The 16844-nt window shown below is 33.6% G+C and overlaps 1 protein-coding gene and 1 pseudogene across 1 annotated transcript; both read right to left on the reverse strand.

The window, feature by feature from the left end:
* Positions 1-648: 648 nt before the first annotated feature.
* Positions 649-5618, reverse strand: LOC144564840 (uncharacterized). Its single transcript, XM_078314454.1, has 2 exons — positions 5558-5618; positions 649-1380 (listed from the first exon to the last, which is right to left on the reverse strand). The coding sequence occupies exons 1-2, from the start codon at positions 5585-5587 to the stop codon at positions 781-783; spliced, it is 630 nt and encodes a 209-aa protein (XP_078170580.1). The 5' UTR covers positions 5588-5618; the 3' UTR covers positions 649-780.
* A 5701-nt stretch (positions 5619-11319) lies between these two features.
* LOC144563870 (BTB/POZ and MATH domain-containing protein 1 pseudogene) lies at positions 11320-11658 on the reverse strand (annotated as a pseudogene).
* Between the last annotated feature and the right edge of the window lie 5186 nt (positions 11659-16844).

Here is a 16844-nt window from a genome sequence, read left to right on the forward strand (position 1 = left end):
TGCACCTCCAATTAATGTGGATATTTTTCTTAATTATTATTTTCAACATTATGCATGTAATGTTTGTTATCTTTCTTAATATCTTATTATTTTCAACATTATACATCTAAGTTTTATTGTGCTTGTTATTGTCTGGAATGGTGGTTCCTGTTTGGGAATTTGGAGAAATGTATGATGCAATGGAGATTGACAATTACCAAATTTCTGATTTCATATTAGTGAGCAGTGCTATTGGATACTTCAGCAGCTTCAAATTGAATGGTTTTTCTTCTACAAAAAATATAAGAAATTTAATTACCAAAATTTGGATCTGCCGATTAAAACTCTTAGCACCGGCGATTGGTGTTATGCGTAAAACTCATCAGTCTTAACTCGGTGTGTGATAACATGTTTACAACGTACTCGAAGGACAAAGCTAAGTATAGTAATTACCATATGGCCCTTCTACACTAATTTTAGGTGTGTTTTTACAACACTTCTTAAAGTACCGTAATGTAGTAAAAGAAAGTTTTGAGCTTTTGATGAGAATCAGTAGAGCTTGATTGTACTTCATTGAACAACACTTATTTTGGACAGATTCCTTTATGACATTGCGTTTCCGTAAAAAGAAAAAAGTAAGTATGTAATAACTACAAATTAGTGAAAAACATAAAAAAAGAAATAGAGTTCGATTTTGTGCTTTCTAAAGTTGTTGTCAATGAAGCCTAGCTAGTATGTTGGGGCCGAATGACACTTTGTCGATGCTTGTGTCAATTGGAAGTTGACTTAAGCTCAACTCCACTAATCCAAAATTAGGGTGCCACCGCTAATAATGGAGAAATCTGTTTCTTCACCGCTATCCTCTTGGGTGTTGGAGAATGTAATGGCTAATTGAGGTTTCTTTTTTACCACTTCAGCAGGAGACCACTTTGTAACACTCACTATACATTCAAAGGTAAGGTAATCATCCTTGACATACTCTGAGGAATCTAAATTGGATTTCTGCATAAAGGGAATTCTAAGCCCATCATTCATCTTGTCATATACCTGCCTTCTTATGTCTGCAACCACTGAACGTCTTCCACTTGGATCAAACAGGCTTACTATAACCTCTAGTTTCAGCGTGGTTCTTATATTAGTGAGAGGTTTGATCTGCAGTGCCACCCCCTGAGGAATACCAATTACTTTTGGGTGGTGATAAGAGATGGCCCAGAGGTGGCCAGCCAGATCAAATGTGCCACAATCAATCCAGAAACCAGGAGGATAGCACTTAACTTTCGAGTAGCGGTTGATTTTGGCACGATAGACCGTGCTGAATGTCTCCATATCGCATATCACCTCCTTTTCTGGTTCGATTGGGTCCTCAACTGAGGAATCTATCAGGGACGCTGTGCTTTTCATCTGGCATGATAGTAAAAGATGTATTGTTAGTGTGAAAAAAAAATATGAAGAAAAAAAAGCATCAGGGCGGCATTTGCTACTGGTTGTTTGTATATGATAATTATATCTCATTGAATGTTTTTGTTTCGGCTTCTAATGTAAGAACAAAAATACAAACTAGTGATGGCAAACAATAGTTATTTTCTAGACCTAAAGAAAAGTGAAGACTGCTTCAAGCAAAAATAAATAAAAAAGAGATAAAGTTTCATGTCTCTAGCTGTTTGTTTATGCTTGGAATTCGGTATTCAGGAATCAAATTAAAACTATGAAATACCAGATCCCTTGAATAAATACAAGGTTCAAAACTAAATATAAGTATAAAGGCAGGAGATATATACACCAATTTCACTACTTTTTAGAAAAAAAGAAAAAAAATAATAATAATCGAAGCATGTTGTAATGCAGCAATCAAATAGCTGCATCTTGTATAACTATTTTGATTCATTTTAAATACCTTGTAAGGGATTTTTGTAAAACAAAAAAAAAATCCATTTATTATGCATGATATAAAGCATCATGCATTCTACTGTTCTTACACTTTTTTTTAGTGTAAATAATAAAAATCACATATCATATTCATGATAGACTATGAAACATGCCTCGGAAGATGTAGAGGATGAAGCACCCATGGAGAGAATCCTGAGGTATTGAGGCAAACTAAATTATCAAGAGTATGTGTCACTTGCAATGTTTTGTTGTATATATTAATGTTTTAGTGCAGCAAGAGGTTATCAATTTAAATAGACCGGCTATTAATTGCCTATTGAAAGCAACCTCCTTATTTAGAATGAATACGATTCATAAGACTCTGTCAAAAATTTCCAAAAAATAAATAATTAATAGTCATCTTATTTATAGACAACAACGGATATTTGTATTTTTTAGAAAATTTCTTTCTTACCATGTGCCTTTAATTTGCTATTTCAAAAATGAATATTTATTGCTTGCCTGACATTTTACGACCTAGCTCTGCCCGACGGTCGAAACGTGATGTGCTTATATCTGGCACCTCTAATCTTAATTTTTTAAAATAAGTTAGTTTAGTTGATTCATATTATCTTATGTTCAAAATAATAATTAAAATATTTTAAATTAACACGTTATTATTAGTGAACAGAACTGAGCTGACACTATTCAAATTTGGGAAATAATCTAACGAATTCATATTCAGTGCAATACCTGACTGAAAACAATTAAATCGAGTCGTCAGTTTAACATGGCACAAATATCTTAACGGACCCCCTATAGTTTTCATATGCACTGGATTGAGTTTGGCCTGGGATTAATCTAGCTTGTCCATTGCTAATTTTCTTCAGTCAGGTATATGAGAGGATACGGGTTCCGGGGTTTGGTGATAATTAATTGCACCCCAGACAGACTCATTTTTATGAAAAATTAAATTCTCCAACTAGCGAAGTTTTTTTTTTTTTTTTTTTTTTTTTTTTTTTTTTTTTTTTTTTCTGATTTGTGGCAAAGTTACGCCTCCTTCAAATGTTAAGTTCTTTGCATTCCTTTGACTGCATAATAAAATCTTCACATGTGACACAATGCAGAAGAGGGGGTTGTATTGTGCACCAGACTTTGCAATGTGTGCCGAATGCCCTTTAGAAACATTATTTCATCTATTTTTCGAGTGTTGGCATGCAATTGAAGTTTGGAGTTGCTTTGGGGACTTAATTTCCATATCAGATTCAGTTACTGGTTCGTGGGTGAGATCTTGGCAGAAATTCAAGCGTATCACTCAACTTGATAAAAGGATCTGGGCTACTATGTTCATGGGGATTTTGTGGGGCTATATGGAAGCAGCGAGATGAATATATTTTTCGGAGTAAAAGGATGCCACCAGGAGTACTTGCAGAAAGGATTAAAAAGGAAACAACAATGTGGCTCAAGTGTTGTAAGGATATCGGTACCAGTTGAGGTGATGTGCAGAATAATAGTTTTACTTATCCATTAATTTGAAGAGGTGTAATAGACTAATAGCTGCAGATGTTGTTAGTACATCTAATTTTTGTATATTTGGTAGCTACTAGCTACTACCAAGCCTTTCAAAAAAAGAAGAAGAAGAAGTTATATAAGTGCGCTTTTGGGCTTAACCTTTTAAAGCCCGATATCAACTTTACTACTCCCATTTCAGATCAAGTGAAAGGAAAAGGATTAGTCACTTGACCCGATTCATTTGACAGATCACACAAATCTGATTTGTCGTTTCGCTTAGGGTCCTTACATATCCTAGAGCGGTTCGGCAACATGAAGAATAATGAAAGAATTGAAGAAAAATGAAATTTAAAATAAGTTTTTATTTCTTACTATATTCCGATTGTGTTTGATTGATGATAGAAGAGTGAAACCAATTCTATTTCTCGAAAAAAAAAAACCAAATTATTTATTGTTAACATCTACATGGAACATAGAATTACCTCACAAAAGAATATAGTTATAGAGGAGGTACCAAATTAAACATCAGTCAATGGAAACTCTTAGCACTGGGGACGTCTGGTGTTATGGGAAACACTGAAGTCTAGCTATATACCCCAAAGAAAATTGATAAGCAGTAATTTTAGTTATGTTTTTCCTACGCTTCTTAAACTACCATAATTTATTAGAAAAAGTTTTGCCCTTTTGATGGTACGTACTTCATTAAACAGTACTTCCATATTGTGGACAGATTACTTCATAACATTGAGTTTTCTTAAAGAAAAAAAAAAAGAATTCAAAATACATTACTGAAAAGATGATGAAAAAGAAAAAGAAGAAGAAAAAACTAGAGTATGATTTTGTGCTTTCTAAAGTTGTCCTTAATGAAGCCTAGCTAGCAAGCATGTCGGGGCTGAATGACTCTTTCGTCAATGCATGTATATAAAGGCGATTCCAAGTTGACTGAGGCTCAACTCCAAATATCCAAAATTTCGGGGTCATTGCTAACAAGTAAGAAATCTGTTTCTTCAGTACAGCTCTCCTCTTGGGAGTTGGAGAATGTAATGGCTGATTGAGGTTTCTTTTTTACCACTTCGGCAGGGGACCACTTTGTAACACTCACTATAAATTCAAACATGAGGCAATCATCCCTGACATACTCTGAGGAATCTAATTTGGTTTTCTGCATAAAGGGAATAAAAAGCCCAGCATTTTTCTTGTCATATTTCTGCCTTATTATATTTGCAACCACATAACGTCTTCCACTTGGATGAATCAGGCTTATTTTAGCATCTAGTTTCAGCGAGGTTGTTGTATCAGTGAGAAGCCTGATCTGCAGCTCCACCTCCTGTACAATATAATTGTTTTTGGGGTTGTAATAGATGGCCCAGAGGTGGCCAGCCAGCTCAAATGTGCCACAATCGATCCAAAAATCAGGAGAACAGCGTATAACTTCTGAGTAACGGTTGATTTTGGCACGATAGACCGTGCTGAATGTCTCCATATCACATATCACTTCCTTGTCTGGTTCGATTGGGTCCTCAACTGAAGCATCTATTATTGATGCCGTGCTGTTCATCTGGCATGATAGTGAAAGTCCTATTGTTAGTGTGAAATTTTTTTTATTAAGAAAGAAAGCCATAGGGCTTAATTTTCTACCACTATTTTGTATATCATAATTATATGTCATTGCATGTTTAATTCTGGCTTCTAATTAAAGACAAAGATTACAAACTAGTGACATCAAACAGTCGTTTCTCCCTTGAGCTAACACAAAAAGAGGAAAGACTGACAAAAAAGATAAAATTTCATGTCTCTGATTGTTTTTACTTATAATTTTGTAATTTAGACTTCAAATTGAAACTATGAAATACCATGTCTCTTCAAGCAAAAGGGAAAAAAAAATACAAGATCCAGAACTAAATTTAACAAGTATTATAAGGCAGAAGATACTTGCAACAGTTTCACTACTTTACAAAAAGAAACAAGAAAAATAATGGAAGCAACTTCTAGTGCAGCAATCAAATAGCAGCATTTTGTATAGCTAGGTTGACCCATTTCAAATCCCTTGTCCATAAAGGCTTTTCATAAAACCAAAAAAACAAATGAAAACAAATCAATTTCCCATGCTTAATTAAAAGTATCATGACGTGGTGCTGTTATTACCTTTTTGTTTTTTTCAGAGGAAATCATAGATCAACATATAGACTATAAAACCTACCTCAGAAGGTGTAGAGGATGAAGCGCCCATGGAAAGAAAGCTGAGTTATTGAGGAAAATTAAATTATGAAGAGTGTGCAGTTTTAATGTTTTGTTGTTATTAGACAATCAATTTAAATAGATTAGCTATTAATTGCATATTGGAATGAAATCCTTATTTAGAATCAATATAATTCATATCATAAATATAATCTTATTTATAGACAACAACGGACGATATTTGTGCTTTTCAGAAAAAAATTTCCTTACCATATCCCTTTTATTATGGCTGCTATTTTCAGGACAGAAATTCAACAATTGAGGGCAAAGAATTTTTTTTCCGGATACCAGTTTTGCCCTTATTAAATATCTTTTTATTTTTTTGTTTCTAATTAAATCCTGCTTTAATTAGAAAAGTTAATAAAAATTATAAGTTGAATGAAATCTCTAACTCATATTTCAAGATAGATCGAATTTGTTTTTTTTTTTAGCAAATATATGCCTATATTTCACTTTACGTTACCTTGTTGTTTCGAATTTTCATCTGATTTTAGAGTTTATTGTTTCTCTTTGCAAATAAGAAGGGAAAATAACTGAAATATGAAGAAATACTATAATTTTAAGTACTTCTAAATTCTTACCACAAGAAATGTCTAGAGTTTAGACTTTGCCCAATATCAAGATCAACAAAAGTTGATCAAATTGAGGTACTCACAAAAAGACTGCTCTAAATTAAAGCCCAAACTGTTAAGTTATTCATCTTATTAATGAATTAAATGTGTACCTATTTTATCTTTTTACTATGTAATCTCTAAATATAAGTTTATGAAATTTATAAAATAATGAACTAATTCATGTGATTGATGAATTATTTTTTAAAAATCAGTTTATTGTCTTTCTGCAAAAAAATTCAGAAAAAACACTGATTTTGAAAAATTCTAAAAAAATAGTAAATTTTTTTCAAAAAATGTAAAATTTGGTCCAAGCACATTTCAATATGAAGAACATGTTGAGAAGTTCGGATTGACTATTTAAACTTTAAAATTAGAGATATGAGCGCAAATTAAAACACCAACTTTAATTTGCAAGCCTTGTAGCCTCTCTCTCTATATCTTTTTTTTTTAAATCCGCCTCTCTCTCTATATCTATATCTATCTCTCTCTCTCTCTCTCTATATATATATATATGAAGATATTGAAGAATGAAGTGTTGTTAGATGCAAACTCGTGTATCTTTTTATTTAAATTAAGCGCCCATGTGTAAAATTATATGATTATTTGTTGTTAATTTTGGAAGTTTATTTTATTTGAGGACGCATTATCTATTTTGAAATAAATAATTTCCTCTTATTTAATATAAGAATTCTCAAAATGGTTCACAACTTCACATATCTATCATTTATTTTATGCTAATTTATTTCTCTGTGTCGATAAACTTATTATGTCTTTCTTCCTATAATCATGACCACAATCCATCAAATATATTTCCGAGTGACAATAAATTTTATATTTTCAAAATGCAAACAAGATCACCCTATCAAATATATTAATTTTGCTTTATGCTACACTGCATAGAAAGACTTACTCGGCATATTTTAATTTTCTAATTATAATAGCAGGAGTTAATTAGAAATAAACAAAAATCGTATTAAGAAGAAAAAAAATTCTGTGCGCTGAATAGTTTAAATTGTGCCGTGAAAATATATAGTAGCCCCATTTAAAAATGCAGCTTAATTTGGTGCTTGCCTGACATCTTCCGACTAATTAGCTTTGTATATTGGGCACATCTGATCTGAATTTTATAATTTGAAGAAGTTCATTAGTTGTTCGTTTAGGTGATTCGTATTACGTTAATTATATTCAAACTAACAATTAAGATATTTTAAATTAACATGTTATTTATTAATCAATATAACATCAACAGCCTAGGTTCAGATACTAACGTGCATTCGTACTGACACATTTCAAATAACCATTGCTATTGCGCAATGTATATTAATTTTTGTTTTTGAAGGTCAATGTCTATGATTTTTTAGATTAATAAGGTTCTTCATATATAAAAAAGTAGTAAAATACATAAAAATATATAATTTGGTTTATGATGAAAATATTTTAATTAATACGTACATATAACTATGAGTTTCTAAAATAGCTTATTAATTTTAGTATATTGTAATGTAATATGCTGCTCATGTTTGAAAGAGACCCCTTTATCTAAATATGTCCGTTTGGAGATTATATTAGGATAATGCTAGAAAAAAAGTTTTTTCACACACACACACACACACAAAACATACATCCAACTTGTGAAAATGTTTAATAAATTAAAATTTAACCGTGAGTAAGTTTGGTACGTCCTTCACTGGTATTCCTCTGTGCATATAAGAAATTAAGGAATTTTAAGTTCATTTTGAGGAGGCATCAAGAGTGTGAAAAAAATCATCACCATTTGAGACCTCATTCTGGATGAAATTGTGGCGCAAAAACATAACTTTTATCAACACATAAAGACTCAAAACGGCATAAATATTTCAATTTGGCAAGTACATTTTTTTATGAAATTATTTACTTCTATAATTTTAGTTAACAAATATTATACATAGAGCTGACTTATATCCTTTAGATCAATTAATGGCACCAGTGAAGTAAATTCAACATTAATGTCTGTTTTGAAGCTTCAATATTAGGACAAATATGTAATTTTTTTCATCTTTGTATAACTCACATTGAGAACATCATGTTGTGCTCTAAGTCTTATTGTGCTTGTTATTGCATGCATTGGTTGGAGAAATGTATGATGCATTGGAGATCATCAATTTGCCAAATTTTATGATAATTTTCTGATTAGCAGGCTGTGCTATTGGAAAAATCAGCAGTTTCAAAATGAATGGTTTTTCTTCTATATAAAAATAATAAGAAATTAAAAAAAAAAAATATCTAGATCAGTCAATTGAAACTCTTTAGAACTGGCGATTGCTATTACGCGTACGTAAAACTGAAGTCCAACTTGGTGCGTGAGGGAGAACATGTTTAGATGTACTCCAAGAACAAAAGCTAAGTAGTAATTACCATATGACCCTTCCACACTAATTTTAGTTATGTTTTTTATGCTTTTCTTAAATTACCAGAAAATAAAAAAGTTTTGCGCTTTTGATGATAATCAGTAGAGCTTGATTGGATTTCATTAAATGGCACTTATTGTAGACAGATTACTTTATCATATTTTGAGTTCTAATAAATAAATAACAAAAAATACTTAAATAATGGTCAAAAAGAAAAAAAAAAAGATAAAAAATTACACTATGATTTTTTGGTTTCTAAAGTTTTTTTGAAGGTCGTGGTTTCTAAAGTTGTCAATGAAGCCTAGCTAGGATGTAATGGTTGATTGTTGTTTCCTTTTTACCACTTCAGCAGGTGACCACTTTGTAACAGTCACTATACATTCAAACGAGAAGCAATCATCATTGACACACTCCGAGGAATCTAATTCTGTTTTCCATATACATGGCATTGCTTCCACACCATTCTTCCTGTAATATGTCTGCTTTGTTGCAGTGACCGCTACACGTTCTCCACTTGGGGAAATTAGTTTTATTTGAATATCTACTATCAGTGACTCGGTTGTATCAGTGAGGAGCCTAATACTTCCCAATGACACCATACCAAAAAGACTACGTGATCCTGGGTAGAAGTAGACAGCCCAGCAGTGGCCAGCCAGATCGAATGTGCCACAATCGATGCTGTAATTCAGTGGCTTGAGCTTAACTTCTGAGTAGTGCTTGATTTTGACACGATAGACTGTGTTAAATGTCTCCATGTCACATATCACTTCCATTTCTGATTCAATTGGGTCCGTAACTGGGGCATCTATTGCTGACACTGTGCTTTTCATCTGGCATGACAGTGAAAGTCCTATTGTTAGTGTGAAAATTTCTGTATTAAAAATACACAAAAGGGAAAAGGAAATTAAAGCAACAGCACTACAGTTGCTCTACTACTTATTTCGTAATTTCATGTTATTGCATGTTTTGTTTCGGCTTCTAGTTTAGAGACCAAAATTACAAACTAGGGATACCAAACAGTAGGATCTTCCTTGAGCTAAAACAAAAAGAGGGCAGCCAGATTCAAGCAACAAAGATAAAATTTTATGCCTGCTTGCTTGTAGTTTTTTCTTATTTTCAGGTCTTTGCTTGCTTCTGCTACAAATTCTGAAAATAAGAGACAAAATTGGAGCTAGGAAATACCATGTCCCTTCAAACAAAGGGGAAGAAATACAATGTTCAAAATTAAATATAACAACTAAAAAGTTAGAAGATAATTGTAACAGTTTCATTACCTAAGAAACAGAAAAAAGAAAGATAATGATCCATTTCCCACGCTTAATTAAGCATTATGTGTGGTGTTCTCACTCTTTTCATTTTTCAAAATAAAATAATAATCATATATCATCATGATAGACAATGAAACCTACCTTGGAAATTTTAGAGGATGGAGTGCCCATGGAAAGATTCCTGAGTTATTGAGGCAAAATAAATTATCAAGACTTTGTGCAGTAGCAATGTTTTGTTATAGATAAATGTTTCAATGAAACAAGCTACTGCCTATTCGAAAGCAACCAAGGAACCTCCTTATATAGAATCAATCTAATTTACTAATAAAAATCATCTTATCTATAGACAACAGCGGGTGTTTGTAGTTTTTGGAAAATTCTTTTCTCACCTTATGTTTTTGCTATCTCAAAAATGTAGCTAATCTTAATTTTATTAAAAAATGCTTTTAGTTTTGTTAATTCATATTATGTTATATTAAAAATTATAATTAATTTTTACTTATTTTAACACGTTATTTATTAGTGAATAGAACGTCAACAGTCTAGGTTCACACACTTACATTCAGATTAGTTAACACTTTAATGCTATTGAAATATCTATGATTTTATGGATTAATTAATAAGGTTCTTCCTATCTACAAATAGTAAATGACATAAAAATATATTATTTGGTTTATCAGGAAAATAGTTTAAATAAATATAACTATTAGACTCCAAAATTGCTTATTAATTAATTATAGTATACTTTTTAGGAGAGAACTAATGATGAATTAATTATGTTGCTCCTGATTAATTGAAAGAGACCGACCTTATATCTAAATAGTTCTATTATTAGGAGATTAGGATAAAGGTTCAGAAACCTCCTTTTTTTCACCCAAAACATACATCCAACTTATAAAAATGTTTATTAAATCTAAATTTTCCTCGAATAATTAAGTTTGGTACGTCCTTTACTCATATACCTATGTTCATATAAAAATAAAGGCATTTCAAGTTGATCTGAAGAGGCATCAAAAGTGTGAATAAACGACATACATGCTCTCCAGCAGTCCAGCAGTATTTTAAAGATGAAGACAAAATGGAAGGGCCATGGATACAATTGAGACTTTATTCTAGATGTAATAGAGACTCAAATGGCATCAATATTTTAATTTGGAAAGTCCAATTTTTGATGAAATAATTACTTATAGAAGAATTAATGTGGTGTCACCATTGAAGTAAATTAAGTAAAGACACTATTATAAATTTATAATTTGTACACAACATCAAATATCATTATCCACGAACTGCAATCTTATAAATAAGTAAAGACTAAAATACAATAACCAATGATAATTAAATCAAATGCTTGAAATGAGCAAAATTATAATATAAAAGGCAATACATCATTCTTGATAACATTAAAAATGCTGAACATCACCCAGTTCTAATCTAACTCCTAAAAAGGGGATGTTTTTAATTGCATTTCCTCTTGCAATCTACCGTCTCTAATATAAAAGGACTGGTTTTCATAAGATGTTTAAATCCATCAGTTGCCATCACAGCCTGTAGATTCTTCTCAGAAGCAACAAAATCAAGACATATCTCCTTCAGCTGGTCACAATTATGCTTATCAGAAAAAACCAAGATATCTGTAGCGTTTTCGACATCAACGCTATCACTCAATTTCTCTTCAAAAATCAGCTTCAGCCTCTCCAATCCATACCGATCAGCGGCTGCCAGCAAATGCTGAGACATTTCAAATGATACATCCTCATTAAGAGGGATAGTGTCAGTGTACACAAATTTTAGCATGAGTTTAAAAACTTCTGGCTTAGCGATACGGCAATTCTCAAAAATCAAAGTAATGATATGCTTATTATATTATACTATTTTAATTATTTTTAATTATATTATACTATTTTAAAATTCTAGGTAAACATTAAATATAATAGATACTAGAATCAAACATCAAAGTTGATCTAGTGCAGTGGTTGTGTTGTAAGTCTCTAGAGGGAAGCTCCAGAGTTCAATTCTCCTCAGGCGCAAAAAAAGTGCACGGTCTACAGTCTGTTATGCGCTAGTTTATGGTGGAATGCAGACGTATCCAGCCTAAGTGCAAGTATACTAGCCATATCCAGCAGGAGCCATATCGGACGCATCTCCGTATCTGACCCGTATTCGATACGGGTACGAAGCCTATATTGAAATATCAGAGTAACATAGGTTGAGGGAAATGATTCTCTGATCAGGGGCGGACGCAGAATTTTTGTCAGGATGGGGCAATAATCGGATGCAAATAGCTTATCGGGTACAATTCAACATAACAAAAAAAATACCAATCAATATAATAAAAATCCTAAATTACTTGAAAAAAATCAATAATTCAACATTTATAGGGAATTTGAAATCAACATTTTGGTTCAACTTAGCAGCCTCTGCCTTTGAATTCAAAAAAAAAATAAAAATAAAAATATTTTGATTCAACTAATTTTCACTATTTGGGATCAGCGCCTATTTGGGCTCCGCTAATTTGTTTCGCTCAGAGTTTATATGGGCTCCATTCTGTCTATTAGAATTCTAAAATGGGCTACAGGGGGGCAATTTAAATTCCAGGGAGGGGCAGAGGTCCGAAAAGCAGATTTTTAGTACTATTTTTGAAAATCCAGCGTGGGGTAGCTGACCCCCCTGTGTTACAGTAGATCCGCCCTTGTCTCTGACAGAGGAGCAATATGCTGCAGCTATACCGTTGGCACTAGAGGGACTTGGTCTCCAATTGAGGCTGGAATGGATGTATCCATTTTAGTCTTGACAAAATCTAATAAGAAGTGGTTTTAGATTTACATTTACTCTAGGAAAAATAGTGAAGATTTCAAAATTTGCCGCTCTATATATATTTGATTTTCATCATAATTGTACAAAAATTAAAACAAAATATTATTATTTTCTAAATCTTACAAAAATTAAATAGTGCGTTCATAGCATATATAGTCTTTTTTTAATAATGTTTCCATTGAATAATTATTACGACACATACGAAAAAATTAATTAAAATGATAATGGATAAGCCGGTTTAAAGCTAACATTATATGAGGTTCTTGACAATATATAAAAGCATAACAAATTTAAGTTGGTTAAGTAATAATGCAATTTTCTTTGTTCAATAATGCGGTAGTTTAATTATAAGAATTGCACTGACATGTCGAAACACAAGAGATAAATTTTCAAAAAGACAAATAAAATAAATTATTAAAAAATACGTACAACGAAAATATAATTGTTATTGGTTTACGTTCTTATGACAAAATTTTGAACATATTATCTTAATTATTATAGTCGAACAACAGTTGGTTAGTTAGTGTTTATGAAGTTAAGAAAAAACAGAAGTAACCGCATTGTGCTTCATCTGAATTAGAAGTACGTTCACATGCATTGGAAACGCAACGGTTGGGTTACATTTTTTTTTTTCCTTTGGTCATAGACTGGAAAGGCTGGATGTCCCCAATCATCACATACCAACAGATTTAAATCACCAATCATTACCTTCAACAAAAAATAATTGATTTAGGGTTTAAGGTTTTGGGTTTAGAATTTAGCGTTTAGCGTTCCGTTAAAGTTCGGCCCAACCGATTTGAGCTGGGGGGCATAACTTTTGGCCCATGAGTTGTGTTGCAGAGTTGAGGCCCATCAAAATTAGTTTGTTATTAATATATCTACTTTGAACACTGATTGCAATAAGAAGTTTTGATTTAATCAAATAGATATGAGAATGACTGTAGCATATTAATTTGATCATTATGTTATTTAGCATTCAGTAGTGTACAAACGATGGGATGGACACAATGTAACGTCTTTTCACCTTTCCAGCCAGAAGACAAAGAAAATAAAATAAAATAAATACGGGAAGCAATTAAAATGTGACGGTCCAAATTCAACTTTTACAAAAATAAAAGAAAAATACGGGATAGCTTTTTGCACCTTTGCTTCTCATTGGCTCCCTTAAATCCAGCTTTTCTATATCAAAAAAATGCGGCCATTTTTATTAATATATCTAAAAAAAAATGAAAATTTTAAAAATAACGCTGTGTACCATTTTTTTTATTTCTGCCCTGACCGTCTGGGCTTCGGGCGGCCCAAAATACCCTGTGAGGCGCCAGCCCCTGGGGGCACCCCACAAGGCCAGTGAGGCGCCAGCCCCCCGGGCGCCCCATGTGTTTTTTGTTTTTTTTTTTTTTTTTTTTTTTAAAAGATAAATCTTAGTATTTTGATTTGAATAATTTTGTGAAAAAAAAGTTTAGGGTTTAGGGTTTATGTATATGTGTATGTCAAAAAATAAAATATTATGTATATGTATATGTGTATGCCAAACAATAAAATATTTGATATATTTACGGAATGATGTCATAAATTTTTATAACTTTGATTTTTTTTATTTTTTTGGTGAACTATATGTATAATATACACATACACATACACATACACATACACATACACATACGCATACACATACACATATACATATATAGTTCTAAAAATAGTTTAACATAGTTCAACAATAAAAAGTTCAACAGTACAATCAAAAGCGCAATTAAAGTTCATAACATAGTTCAAACCAAATAAATTAATTCGCATAAGCAAAATAGCAAGTTTATCTGCCACCACATCTGAATAAACCTAACAAACGACTAGTTCTTCTGGTACCAGTGGTAGGTACGACATTACTTGTAGAGGCTTGACTACTAGATGATTGGCTTACAGGAGGAGGGGGTTGTGTTCTACCAGCTGCTTCAGCAACAACTCTGGCATTTTCTCTTTCGTTGTGTTCGTTTATTGCATCTGAATATAACAATGCAATTCAGTTAGTAATATAATTAAAGCATAAATAAATTTTGTACAATTCTACGTACTTGCCCTGCGCCTGTCGAAAATAGAACGGTGAGCCCAATTTCCCGACGGTCGCCTACCACCCATCTCGTCCATGGTCATTACAATACGCTTGTGTCTCCTCCTTCCCTTTCTTATCCATCCTTCTGAAGGGAGTATTCTATCACCGACATATGCAAGCCACTCATGCTAATCAGGATAAGAATGGAAAGATCCACCCCAAGTGGAAGCAAATTAATCGGTACGGTACATGTCAGCAACATAGTGATCCTTACAGTAGTTCCTCACTCAGCATACCGCCATTATGTGACTGCAGGGTATGTGACTTAGCTGGGGTCCTTGGCATGTACAGGTTACCGCCCTGGCATCTCCGAATTTAACCACGCACTTGCAAGCCCTCTTGACAAACGCCATAGTGCCGTCTGGTTTACGGTTGGTATGAACGTACTCATTTGGATTTTGCACTTCGAATTATGTTCCATCATTACCCATCGGGATCATGGTCATAGTTGCACCTTTGTCCCTGTGTCGTCTTAGTTTCTCCTCCACCCTTGTTGAAAATGACTGGTTCATCCTTATTAATTCTGCGGCCTTAGCACGCCGTTCCTGAAACCAGGCATTTAACTTGTAGAATGTGTCCTCTACAACTGCAGCCACAGGCAACATCCGGCTCTGCTTGAATACTGCATTCAGCGACTCGGATCCGTTGGTGGTCATAATTCCCCAACGCCAACCTCCATCACGGGATTGATATATTTTCTCGTATGCTGGATCTTCATTGACATCTCGGGGATTATTTTTGCCCACCTTCATTAAGTAGAGATTTGCCTTTGGCATGTACTACATAAAAAATAAGGAAATAGAATAATGTAAGTAAACAATTGTACTAAAAAAATTTGTTTTCTTAAATTACAATAATATATGTAAACAATTGAAATACATGTACCTTTGCAAAAGTGCTAGTCATCTCTACCATCCTTCTCGGCTTTTTCTTTCTGCAATTCCATCTAAATGTATCAGTAACCCACTTGTCGCCCCCGGTTGCCTTGGAAAGGTTATCCGCAACGTGTTGCACACACAACCTGTGCACACACAACCTGTGCACACACTGGCCAGTACGGGTTGACCAACCGTAATCTTCACGATCAAAAACATATTTTATTCCTTTGTGCTGGTCTGATATCACACAGAAAAACTTCCCTTCCCCAATCACCCGTCTTCTTAAAAACTGCATAAAGAATCCCCAGTTCTCACCGTCCTCTTTATGAACAATTGCAAACGCCAAAGGCAACAGCTGGTTCTCAGCATCATATACACATGCTATGAGTAGCCTCCCCTCGTAACGGCCAGACATTAAGCATGCATCAATGCTGATAACGGGTCTGATGTATAGCACAGCTTGGATACAAGCACCAAAAGCCCATGCTATGCCCTTGAATTGTTTAGCTCCCTCTATTAGTACTCCGTCTTTATCAAAAAAGGGCCATGCCATCGCTCATATACGGTGCCGACATTTGTACTTGCCATGGCCTGGAGCAATGGTGCCAGATAGCCATATGAATCCTTCGAACTACCGAATATCCTGCAGATGGCAAGTTCACGACCTCTCCACAGCCTGTTGTATTTTGGGATTACATATTTGTATTTGTGTCTGACGGTCATAGCCACCGCCTTGATGCTCATCGTTGAATCCAACTTAATGTCCTCCTCAATTGCATCGGGAATTAATGATGCCGTCAGCTGCGCATGGTCTCTCCTTGTGGACGCAGACTTGCATGTATGAGGTGGTTCATACTTCTTAATCATCCATGCTTCTCCTGAACCCGCAGGGGTTGCAAAAAGGCGGAACTCGTAGCGCGGGTGAGTTTTACACAGCACAACTAACCTTGTTCGGTCCCTTTTGTGTATTATACATTCCCAGTTTCCGTGAACATGAGTCTCATTGATTTTCTTTACAAGTTCATCTATGTTGGTATAAAGTTGCCCTGCGGCAAGTTCGTGATTGTATACAACACGAGCACCAAAGAAACTAATGTCTGCCTCTTCGAAAGCTGTGGTGTCGTTGAATGTGGCGACTGGATGCTTACTTCTCCGACCTGTAATCGGGAATTTTTCTG

This window comes from Carex rostrata, chromosome 13, assembly GCF_964058835.1.
Source record: "Carex rostrata chromosome 13, lpCarRost1.2, whole genome shotgun sequence".
Taxonomy (NCBI): domain Eukaryota; kingdom Viridiplantae; phylum Streptophyta; class Magnoliopsida; order Poales; family Cyperaceae; genus Carex; species Carex rostrata.

What these genes read in the sequence shown, in the direction of transcription:
- LOC144564840 (XM_078314454.1), bottom strand. Translation starts at nt 5,587, where the DNA reads ATGGGCGCTTCATCCTCTACACCTTCTGAG. An exon ending in CATCCTCTACACCTTCTGAG is followed by an intron (nt 1,381 to 5,557) that starts GTAGGTTTTATA and finishes CTATCATGCCAG; the next exon opens with ATGAAAAGCACAGCGTCCCT.